General features: G+C 37.7%; 1 protein-coding gene across 1 annotated transcript in view; it reads left to right on the forward strand.

Moving 5' to 3' along the window:
• The first annotated feature begins 6649 nt into the window (after positions 1-6649).
• The window catches only part of si:dkey-233k19.3 (dynein heavy chain 11, axonemal), a 43107-nt gene continuing 36902 nt past the window's right edge, over positions 6650-12854 (forward strand). Inside the window, 11 exon segments of the mRNA XM_008323361.3 lie at positions 6650-8968; positions 9762-9905; positions 10016-10206; positions 10294-10483; positions 10580-10679; positions 10801-11012; positions 11156-11377; positions 11486-11653; positions 11776-11892; positions 11974-12111; positions 12219-12334. Coding sequence (XP_008321583.2) covers positions 8756-8968; positions 9762-9905; positions 10016-10206; positions 10294-10483; positions 10580-10679; positions 10801-11012; positions 11156-11377; positions 11486-11653; positions 11776-11892; positions 11974-12111; positions 12219-12334 — 1811 coding nt within the window. The 5' untranslated portion in view covers positions 6650-8755.

A 12854-nucleotide genomic window follows, 5' to 3' on the forward strand; every position in this document is an offset into this window, starting at 1 on the left:
TTGTACAGACACCATTTCATTTATGTAAAAAAAAAATACATCAGTTTTAATAGAAACACATTTATTTCAGTTGTTGCTGAAAGTAGAATTAAAAACTTTAAAATATTTTTTTTTTCTTTCAGCGACCTTCAAGACGCTCTTAAATGGATCAGGTTTATTAGCTTTATGATGGAGGTGAGTCACTTTCAATATTTTATATTTATTTATATTAGTATAGTCACGTTTACTAAAAATAAATATTAATTTAGCATCGGCGTGCTAACTAAAACCAATTATTAGTTAGCATAGTTACTTTGACTTTAACTAAAGTTTATTTTTCGGAAAACACATTTGTAAAATGAACGAGTTGAAACTGTCAGATTTTCTAGAACACTGTGAGAATGGAACGCTATTGTTTCCACTTACACAGTGTCTGCCAACTGATTCTGACTGAAAACCAAAATGAGCTCAGATCAAATTAAGTGTAAATGTAACCACAGCCTTTCTGTCTTAACTGTCAAATAAAAGACCCATAATAAAAATCGGAATACCCCCACCGCCCGTTTTATAAATCCCTCTTTTATAAAAAGTCCAACATTCACGTATTACCTCACAACAGTCCGTGTTAACTCTCTCTCCCTGTAGGTAATGGCTATACCATTACAGCGCTTTAAAACTGTGCTCTTTGGCCAGGAACCATTTTGTACTCTTAAGCTGCGTACAAGTCAGATCCTGTCAGTGGGTTAGTTTTGTTCAAAGGACCAATTAGTGGGTCCTACCTTAGCCTGCAGCTAAAAGGCCTAATGGTGGGGGCATCCACCTGAGAGGTGCAGAACTCTCCCCACTGGGCTTTAATTTGAGAGTGGGGTGGGTGGCTGCTTCTGAGGCTTTTACCATCACACAGGACTTCATTGTGGCTGCTGACCGTTTGATCTTAAAATAATTTACTTAATGATCTCACCACGGGAGCAATTGGTGCTGCTCGATTAGTCTGCAAGGTCTAATGGACATGGGAAAGAAAGGGGAGGAGGAGGGAGGAGAGGGGAGGCAGAGTGGGGAGCAAATGAATCGGCAGTGTAACCTAGAGGAGGGACATTTTTATCATGAATGCGGAGGTGACATTTTGGCTGGGCCACAGATTAGCGGTTAGCGGTTAGCATCCATCAGCTGCTGCGGCTGTTTGCTCAGCCACGATCACATGAATTTGGATATTTTAGTAAGAAAAAAGTAGAAACAGAAATTATTTTGAGTTGTAGTAGAAGTACATTGTGTAAAGATAGAGTCAACTATTGTGGTTAAAGGTATAGGTGGCATTGACGTTGGGGGAATTGTTCTCAACATTCCAATGCTAATACAATGCTAATATGCCACAGAACTGTTATTGTTTTCTCAATTTTTTTATTTTAAAAACCTATTTTGTTTTGAGTTTCAAAAGGAGCAATTGTTGTTCTTTAGTTAAACTAATAAAATAAAACTAATAAAAGTATTAGTGGAACTAGGCAGTATTTGAATAACATGCTAATTATATTTTCATACCTCACATTCTGTGTACGTCTGACACATTTTGTTCATTTTTTACTACATTTTTTATCATTTTATTTCCAAATAAAATTCACCAAAGAGCCACAAACACCAACTATTAGAGAAAGTGTTTGTAATAATAAATGTCAATGAGTATTTATTCAAATAGCATTATGTGTTGTTTTAGTATAATATAATTATTCGGGTTGTTTATAAACTTTTCAAAGCTAAACCATGGTTTCTGAACCCACAATAATGTTTTTTCTTACTTTTGTTATTTATCTAGCCTATATGTAACAGTAATGTCTTTTGTGATCGTGACATTTTCAGTCCTTTTATTTCTAATTGAAGTATTATCTATAAAGTAGGTGAGAAAACAAAAATGGCCTCAGGGACTAAGAGCTGAGTTGAAAAGGTCACTCCACTTCCACCTCTCACTCAGCTGTACAGAACTGAAGGGACTTCCTGACCGCTGCACCTGGATAACAGTCCTCACAGGAGCCGGGGTCTGAACGCAGCCATTAGAAGACAAGATTTTTGCCGTTAGGTAAGTTGGTGCAGTTTACAGTAATCCGTCTGGCACAGACCAAGAAGCGGAAAAGGGAGTGTGGGTGATTAACACAGATCACTGTTATTAAATCATGCATGAGGGTTGTTACTGTGCACCCGAAGTCGTCTGTGACGTGTCATGACAAAATCTGCTGCTGGCTGGCAGGAGGACGACGCAAATAAATCTCTGAATGGAAATTTTTTTCTCCAATGCAAAGATACAACATAATTGGTGTCATCAGTTTTAATGATAAACTGCACCGGGTGCTGTAGCTGTTGTCAGCATTAAAAACATATTTCGGAAAAAAGCCTTATTATATAGAGTCAAAAGATACAGTATCTGTCTATGGAAATCACAGCCAAACTGTAGAGAAATGTGAAAAAAAATATATAGTTTTTCTTCTACTTCCTTCTCTTCATCAGCAACTTTTTTCTACTTCTCTTTCTTTCCTGTTTTTTTCTTCTTCTTTAACCTCAATAAAGTATTTTAAAATCTTCAACAAATTTGCTAACTCAAAGGTTGAGCTTTGTGGTACTTGCATAAATCTTGTGGAACAAAAAAAAAACTGTGAATGTGAAGATCTCCACAAAGAAATATCACCAACCATGACGTCAATATCCTGATAATTGACAGCCAATCTATTCCATAATCTAAGCTTTGAATATTGTTTAATTAAATGTATTTTGTTGAATTCAGTTTGATTTTACTATTTGAATTCAAGCATCAAATATAGGTTAATTTATTTAATATTAACCCTTTTTTTATTTTTACCTTGGCTCAGTGTAATTGACATCAATGTATATCAAGTAACTGTTGGCTCCTCAGATTAATTCGTTGACCCCTCCTCCTCTCTGAATGGCAGTAATCCTTGTGCCGTACTCACCCGCAGACCACGAGGTGTGCATATTAAAAGTTTTTACTCAAGCTCCACAACACCTGTGATCTCTCACCATTGAGCCTTGCACCAGAAGATCATAAATCACAGCCCGTGAGCGGAATATCTCACGGAGCGCCAGCGTTCTTCTGCTCGTGCTGGGATTAGGAAATCAAAAAAAGAGAAGGGCACACGCTCTGTAAATGTAACGCAGAGCCTGGAGGAAGCCGGCAGTGTTGAGAAACAGCCAAGGAGGCTCACTCAGCTCTGTCATTTATAATGGTGCTGGACTGACACAAGCCCCTGGGATATTACCTCGGCAAACCTCAAACCACTGACTGTTTCTGCCATCCAAACAAGAACAAATTATGGCTTGAACCAAACAGAAGAGCATCTGCAAATTGCAGGAAGCATTTCTCCCGTGTCTTCATTATCCTGTTAGGTTTTAGATAAATGTATTTTCAACAGCGTATGGCTGTGATGATCTCACTAAGAGCAGCTCTTCCTGCCAACACGGGATAATGAAATCTAGCATTTTTCTTTAATACTACTTATCCTAACAGAAAACAAGTGTGGAAAATCAAATCTCACAGTGATGATAATTTAATGTAAGTGTGGACACTCAGTCTGAAGTTTTTTTGTTTGTTTCTTTTGTTTGGGGTTTTTTTGTACTGTAAAACTAACAGGTTTGAAGTTTGATAGAATTCTGAATCATAGAATTCTGTACTGTTTCATTAATCTGCTGGCTCAGAACCTTTCTCAGTGTGAAATCTTCTAGTTCAGTAGCTGTCACATCGCCTGGTCAGGTCAAAATGTCCTCGTGTTTGTGAGAATATTAGCAACATTGTGAACTTGTTCTTCTCTTCCCCACAGGTGTTCTTTGGAGATTTTTCGTAAACCAGGTGAGCTGCCAGGTCTTGTTAGGCTAATGACTGGTCACGAATACAAAGACGGGCCAGTAAAATGGCGAGTCCTCACACATCTCTAAGACAAACATAGACCAAAATCTACTTCGCAGGACTAAAGAGGACATCTGGACAAGGTTTGGTTTCCTTGTACTCCACTTTGTTCCCAAATGTTTGGCTCTAAAAATATAAAGTAAATTAAATGTTAAAATATGTTTAAAACTATTACTCTCTCATATTAAAGCTGCTTTATCAGCCTGTGCTGTAGAACCCTGGGTGTAGGTCAGTAAAAACTGTTGAAATGTGTCCTACCTGTGGCTGAACCACCACTGAAACACAAAAGTGATTAATTTGTCACATACTGTGATTTTAAATAAAATGCAATAGCAGGTACCAACAGTTCAAATTCACCAGTTCCTTTATCCTGATAAAAACACTCTCTGAATTTGTGAGTGTGTGTGTCATTAACACAGAGGACGTCCATGATTTACCCTCACAGTCCATTATGCAGCCAGAGAGAATGGAAACTGTACTGTGAGGACTCCAGGTATTTGATATGCAAAGATGCTCTCTATGTATCCTGGCCCGTCTTAGTCAAAACATTGATGAGATTAATTTGCATTTATGGAGTGAAAGATTACACAAGTACACTATATGAGAAATAAAGGGCCCGGCTCAGGTTAAGGCTGATTGACAGCAGCATTGTCTGCCGCGGCTTCACTTCATTTTGAGAAGCCCACAGTGACCTCAGGCATTATGGCCATGGGGGCAGTGCCAGTCTCTCAGGATGCTGATTAAGTGGGATCAACCAGACCCTCAGACACTAGTGGTCTGCCTGTCCTCAGGGGAGTGCTATAAGCGCCTGGGCCCGGCTTCCTTCACAGTTTAGGGACAACGTCCCGCTGTGTAGATGCAATCATGAAGAAATGTAGGAAAAGTACGGCCTAATGTTCCGTTTGCTGTTCCACCAGTCGGTTCTATGTACGTTTTTTAACCACTGAAGTTAACTGCAACCCAACTCCACACTGATAACCGTTTAAACCACGCAAACTAGACCAGGCTTAAACCTAAGGCTAATTAATGCCATATGTTCCGATATAGGCCATGTATGTGTGTGTGACCTAACTAAACAATGGGAATTGTACCAGCCATTGAAAGGTAATGGCTGCCTTTAAAGCTTTTGTTTCCCAGCAGAGGAACACTTAAAACAGGCCTTTCATGATGAGCGACCTGCTGTTGTACTGCGGCTTCCTGCTCCCTCAGGACAACATATCCATCACCAGATGCCCTCGGGTGTGGACTAACAAATTTGTTCATTCTGAGGCTTACATAACAGCCCCAGACCCTTTACGATCTGCTGGGATTTAGTCTGATCAGCGTTTTCACTGCAGGTGGGGACACATCAATCGAAACGTTTTTTTGTTTTTTTTTAAAGCAAATGTTTCTTATTTAACAACTGTGCAAAAACTCTCCATGTGCACAGTGTTGTTTCTTACCAATACATCACACATGTTTTTTCTGTAATCTATCTATGTGGTACCTATGAATTAATACAAAAAAGTTAAGTTAAAATAAATAAATAAAGTACAAATTTTAATTTTGACAAACTTCGTTCTCTTCTGGTTGGATGTCAGTTTCTCCAGATCTCGGCCTCCATAAAGATCTGCCAAAAGAGAAAAGCTAGTGCCCTCTACAGGCCAGATTTTTTAGTGACGATAAGCAAACGCAAAATCCATTCTTTGCAGACTTCAATATTGTAATCCTGCATCGTTTTTTCCAAACGTTTTTAAATAATACGTTATATGTATATAAAACATATATATACATGTACATTTTTCACACACTTTCATACTGTATACTGTTTCACAACAGAGAATCTGGATTGTTTTTTCTGTCTTGTAGACAGTTCCTTATTTGTGAGAACAGTCGATGGATAATAGTGTAAAATAAAATATGAACATGAATATATATATATATATTTTAAATAGTGCCTGATATGTGATGTTTTGTGAGTTTTGTGAGTGATTTTTGAGTTTTGAGCAGGAAACGTTTCAGATTCTTTACATAACTTTAAAGAAGTAAGACTTTGTTTGTGTGAGATTTGGTAAAAGTGAACTTCAATTTTGACTCTGGACGTGCTATGTAGAGGTCAAACACTTGACCTACTGTAGTTAAAGATTTAAAATTTTATCAACTTTTTTGAGAATCAAATGTGCATTTGATATTTTTGGTCATTTAAAATACAATAAAAAACACCTTTTAAGTGCCTCTGTTCTTTCCTTACTTTCCTTTTTCTCTTATTTTCTTTTATTACTTTCATCTTCTCTCTGTTCTTTACTTTTTATTCTAGCTTGTATTACATTTTTTTTCTTTTTTATTCCTACCTTTTATAATTCTTAAATATTATTTTCTATTCTACACTGTTCCATTTGTGGGTTACAATCCAATTAAACAGTAAAAAAGAATTGTATCTCTTTGTGTAAACCTTACTAACCCTACATCTGGCCTCTGTTTTGTTTTGTTGTCTTTACAGTTTCTGTTTGGACATTTCACTGATTTACTTTTTCTAACAGCAGGGGATAAAGGAGAAGAGGATTCCTACAGTGATGTACCGATGTTTACACACACTTGTGCACGGAGACGAGCGGCCATTTTAATAAAATAGTTCACATCATTAGACCACGATGACTGATTTGAAGTCTCAGATGACACGTGTGCTTCCTCACCGCCGCTCGTTGGATTGACCGTGCTGTCAGGCTGCGGCGCTGTGTTGTGATTCACTTTGTTAATCAATACGGCATCATCAACAAAGCTCTGTTGACACTGCCAGTCATTGATGAGCTGCCTCATATTACAAATGTACACAACGCTGCAGTGTTTGAAGGCCAAAAGATGAGCCACGCAGACAATGAGAGTCAGGAGCAGGCAGACCTGTGGCAGACTGCACAGCCAGCAGTGGACAGAGACAGAGACAGAGACATGAGGACGACCAGCTCAGCAGTGTAGCAAAGGTTGGCACCGGAACCTTCTGGGAAGTGGGTAAAGTGCCAGGTGTAGACGGCAGTGTATGACAAGAAATAGGTTAAAGTCACTCAGGAGCCAACGGCCGCTGGTATTTGCAGATCAACTGACGTTACTGCTACTAATACTGCAGCCAAAGAGGCTAAAGGTCAAGTGAGTAAAGGATTGTGATTGTGACTGGTAGATTTGCAGGTTCAAATCCTGGCCTATGTAGAATAGATAGATAACTATATTATCACTCAGCTATTTCTGAAGAATCCACCAGGATTGACATAAATTATGGGATGTAACTTGACATCACATTTTATGGACCTGAGTATTGATATGTATTATATTTACCAAAAAAACACGATCCAGAAAAATCCATTGTTTTGAGGGTCAGTACAACCAATCAAATTATTAAGCATGGAATGATGAAACTAATTTCACTATTTATTTATTTATTTATTTGTTGTTTCAAGGTTTGTAGTTTCAATTGATTTTAATTATGGTAAATAATCACAAAACAACTATTTAAGACTATTTGTCGGCCCTATTGTATAACTCATGGTAGTGGTATTTTATTTTATTTTAAAGCGATTTGGAGAGACTATTTTAGTGAAGCCAGTGGCTCGTGCTCTGAACCATGTTAACACCTGTACGGATTTTCAGAGTAAAACGAGCGTGTGGATTACATCAGGAGTCATCTTCGCCTTAACTGCTTGAATGCTTTGCTTCCAACTTGTTATTAACACCATAGCAACAGGCAGGTGACCTCCTTCCTGCAGGTGGTCTTATGGTAGCTGTTGATATGGCTCAAAACAGTGGTGCCACCTGTGAACCTGAGCAGCTTGTATCACGATCTTGACCTTTTTTATTTTCATCACAGAAGCTTTGACATAAATAAAAAAAAAGAAGAAAGAGAAACTTTTAAAAAAGTTAGAAAACTTTAACCATGGTTTTGAATACACACACTTCTAGGACAAACTTCAATTACAAATCAGTTGTATTTGATCAGTCGGGTGTTTCTTCACTGCCATGCAGTAGTTTCTAGCTTATATTCCACATTCCAATTAAAAATATTGTCCTGTGAGACGACTATAACTACTAGTATTTATAGTAACATGTAGGCTGAGGTCCAAATTTGGCCAGTGATGTATTTTAGGTGTTATCCACACCAATCGTCTGTGAAGAACGTGTGATATTGTAAAATGCATGTGGATAATCAGGTATTTTAACAGACTGAATGTTTTTACAAATGTAATTGTATAAAAGACATTTTATAGTGTTCTTAAAAGGTCAGACTCTGGGGAGCACACAACCAAAGCCTGTAAATGCTTTTCTTTGGTGATGTGCTGCCAGGACGACAAACTGACCACAAACACTCATTTTACTACAGTGTTTGAATGAGGCGTCAAAGTAGTTGAGAGAATGTTTGTATTAAATAGTTTTTTAAACCTTTTTTTATCTTTTTAGATAAAAATATACATTAATAGAATTACGAGTGGGAACGAAAGAAATAAACGTAATAAATTTGAGATTTGAAAACATTTTTTTCTACTAGTAACTCAGGTCGATTCTATGTTAAAGCCCAATTTAAAACTTGTATCGATCTAATTTTACTCTTGAAGTATTTGCCCGGTCTTTGGTTATTATTTAATACAGTTACAAAAAATTTCTTTTTTTTCTTTCACTTTTAGTCTTATTTTGGCAGTGACGTCACACCAGTCTGTGGCAGGCAGTGATTGAACGGGGTGCCCGTTGCTAAGAAACGGGACGCGAACCCACCCTCAGAGAATCTTGCGTTCCGATTAGACTTTTCTGGGAGAAGTTTGTTTGTTAATATGTTTTAAAAAAGTTTTCCTCCGTCTAAATTTGTTGCTGGAGAAAATGACTGCGCCGATCATGCTCTTGGTTTGATTAACAATGTCTGAGGAGCAGGGAGGGAACACTTTTATGCAGGACGTCAGGGTGAAGTTTGTGGAGAAAACAGTTTGTGATTGCTTCAAACTTCAAAAACACACCTGGGAAAGAAGCGCAGCCTGCGAGGATTTCCAGAACCTTCTGAAAGGTTTCTTTGAGAAGGAGCCTGTCATATTTCTCACTCTACACAAAGGCAGTGTGGTGGCCTTTAAGGAGGTATGACGACGAAAGTGCTGCTGTGATAATGTGATAATACCGTACTAACCCAAAATGCTAATATAAGGTATTTCTGGTTCGGTTTATTAGGAAATATTAATATATTTTTCTGACGAATGAGAATTGTATTTCATCTATATCTTGGTATTTTATAAACCATTGTTTCTATGGCAAGCTATCTTTTAGCTAATAACTTTATTTGAAGTGTTTTGCTGTGTTTTATATTTTAGCTCATTGTCATCTATTTATGCGCTTAACTAGGGATAATACCAATATTTGTCGATGTTTATTTTTAAAATAGTTCTCCTTTTAATTATTCCAAGTTTAATCCATTAGTGATATTGAAATTTTTGCAAAACTATGTTGCTATTTTGGCTAACCTTAAGTGTCGTTTGGAATACACAAACGTATTTACCATTTAGCTCAGTTACTAGCTATATTTGACTTAATTACTGCTACTGTGTTTTATGTTAGCCCTAGATATTAGCCATTTATGTTCTTGACTACCTTTTTAACAACTAACTATTTTTGCTGGATTGGTAGCTAACTAGGAACTTTTAGTTTATTTAAAAATATATTTCTATATTTGGTAAATATTCAGTTTTCCTTTTTGCCTATACTTATCTACATATATTAGCTCTTCCTGCATAGCTAGATTTTAGCTTTATCTTTTAAAAATAGGCAACTTTAGAGTTGTTAGAAAACAATATTAAGCCATGTAATTGGTACTTGGTTATCTTTAGTGACTTTTTTTTTTACTTCTCACCTCTAAACAATATTGTGTCAAATACAGGTGCCACCTATTTCTCACGACAAGAAATTATATTTCCTAAAGAAGAGGTGGGAGCCTGTGACCACAGAAAACTGCAGAGAACTGCTGCTTTATGGCGTCTTGTCTCCATCAGCGCTCCTGCAGCTGTCAGGCACAGTGGTGCAGGTGACTGTTGTACTCTCTCCTCCTACATCTCACACCTGCTGTGTTATTTTTGTTTGTAAAGTTCCTTTGTGTTGTTGTCTGCGTTGTATTCATTTCCTGTCTTTTGTAAGGTATGCGCCCCACTGCTGTCAAATAACAAAAACCACCAGATGTGGCCACATATTACAGCTGAAGACATAATTCGACATGTGGATGGCATGTGCAGTAAAACGTCAGTCTTAAGAGGACAGCTTTTGGGGGAGGTTGTCCTCCCTCTCCCCACCGGCACAGACTGGATGGAACATTCAAACACCTTTGAAATGTAGGATTTGACTTTGTTTTTTTTCATTCTGGAGGTTGTGATAACAGTCTACGAACCTCTCATTATGTGTTACCGTTTTTTTAACAGGTGCTCCAACTATGATCGGGTATTGGCCCACACTATTGAGACCCACGTCATCAACTGGACCAGTCTGATCCAGAAAATTGTAAAGGAAGATTCATCAGATCTTGTAAAGACATTCTGTAATCCGTGTCCCAATGTTGAGTTCAAGTTTTGGGCTTCTAGACTCAGCAATATACAGAACATCTATAATCAGGTATTCTCTCCTTCTCCTGCTCCAAAAGATTGTTTTTCTGTTGCCTGTTTTTATATTTGACCTTTTTATAGACAATTTACTTGTTTTTACTTGTAGCTTCAGGGCCCCACAGTTCAGAAGATGGCAAAGATGCTAAAGATGATGGATAGCAGCTATTATCCAACCATCCAGACTCTTGTTGGACATGTGTTCGATGGTATGCGTGGTTGCTCCAAGCGACAGAATAATTCGCATCTTATTGCAGTTTGTCCTTTGACAAAATGACAATATGGCAGCATCATATGACCATCTTTTTTGTATCTTTGTGAATCAAAAAGCGCTCCAAGAAGCCAAGGACATAAACCTCCATTTACAGCCACTACATGCACATCTGTCTCAGCTGGAAAATAAAGCATTTCCTCTTTGGGAAGAATGCATCCCTGCATTGTTTCACACGCTCTACCTTATCTGGACCAACTGTGAATCTTATCAAAGACCAGCACGCATTGTAGTGCTGCTACAAGAACAGTGCAATATGCTTATTGAACAGGTGAGACTTAATCGTATATCTTTTCAATATTGGACACATGTACATATTTAATGTAGTTGTAATCAAACATCAGCCGTGTTTCAACTTTTCTGCATGTGGTGACAGTTAAAGGTATAAAACCATGTATGTGTTTTTCCCCAAAGGCGTCAACATACTTATCTGCAGAATTGCTGCTCAGAGAGGACACAGTAGACAGTCTACAAATGGTAAAGAGGGTAATTCGAGTCTTCAGATGTTTCAGAGGCAGTTACCAGACCCACAGGGAGAGGCTGGCCAACCATGTTAAACATGCACCCTGGGATTTCCCATCTGCCATGATTTTTGCACGTTTCAACCAGTTCTTTAACCGCATGCTGCAGTTGGAGGTGAGGCAGTGGCTATTGATTTGTGTGGGGTTTTTTTTTTTCAAATTTAGGCTTCACATTGACATTCTGTGGTTTGTTTTTTCCATGTTTTTATGAAAATTGTTGCAGGACCTGTTTGAAATTATGCTGGATTTCCAAAGAATGGAAAAACTGGAGTTTGGAGGACTTCAGGGGAAAGCCTGTAGTGAACATGCTTCTCACATGTATCAAGACTTTAGTCACCATTGCCGGTTGTTAAAGCACAGTGAAAACAGCCCATTTGACTTAAACTCTCAGGTGACAATCTAACGCTGCACATTATATATTGGTTTAATGGAAGTTGTAAAAACAATTTTAATAATTCTGCTATTGTTTGTAATATATATGAATGACTTGTTCATGTTTTAATTATTCATCAGGATTTTGAAAATGAATACAATGAGTTCAAGGTGTGGATGCTTGACTTTGAACGCCACTTTGCCAGCCTTTTATGCCTTGCCTTCAAGGATTGTTCAGGACTGGAGTCTGCTTCCAAAGTGAGTAAGGCTGGATGACACTTAAACTAAATGTGGCTAAAAAATAAGACAAAAATGATTCTTTTCTTTTTCTTTCTTCAGCTTCTGACCATCATTGGACCTTTTCTGGAGAGAAGACAGATCAGACAAATCTTCAGCCCTAATCTCGTTTTACTTCAGCAATATTTTAGAGAAGAGCTGGAGAAGTGTAAAACTCTGTTTAAAAGCTGGACTCACCAGGTATGTCATTTGATAGTTTTACATTAATCCTAATCTCTCTTTAAGACAAATGACCAAAAAAGAAAAAAATGAATTTCTTCCTCTCCTTTTTTGTTTCTGGTTTACAGGTAGAAAGTGGAGGAATTAAGAATATGGCTCACACTTCTGGAGCTCTAAAGTGGACAAAAATGCTTAGAAAACGTATTCAGACCCCTTGGGAAAAAATAAAACAATTTTTTGAGATGTAAGTAAAAACACTTGATTAATAGCATTGGATTATGACGTAATGGTAGGTTTTCAAGAGATGAACTTAAAGAAACAAAGGACATGGCTGAAAAATACGTGAGGATGGTGCAGATTACATGAAAGCAAGACAATGATACAGTACAGTGCATATATTGGCTAAGGTTGTGGGTAGACTACATCAAGCAAAACATCTTTAGGCAGATAGCATAGATAGCAGGTGAAGAAAAACCTAGAGAGGTGGTATAAAGAAATGAAATTAGATTCTGAGCAAGCAAGAAAAAAAATCCATGCATTAGGATAAAATTGAGCGAGAAAACAATAATGCAACAAGTGGAGAAGTAGACATGGTCAAATGCCAGTCAACGATTGAAACTGTGGACACTGAAAGAGGTAAAAGGAGGTAGGTTGGAGAGGGTGGAGACAAGTGTCAGATGTGATGCGTGGATGCGGGATAGTGGCGTGATTGATAGAAAAGGTTTACTAGACGATTGTGACACCAGCTGTGATGGTTGGATGAT

This window comes from Cynoglossus semilaevis, chromosome 13 (genome assembly GCF_000523025.1).
Source record: "Cynoglossus semilaevis isolate Cse_v1.0 chromosome 13, Cse_v1.0, whole genome shotgun sequence".
NCBI classification, from domain to species: Eukaryota; Metazoa; Chordata; class Actinopteri; order Pleuronectiformes; family Cynoglossidae; genus Cynoglossus; species Cynoglossus semilaevis.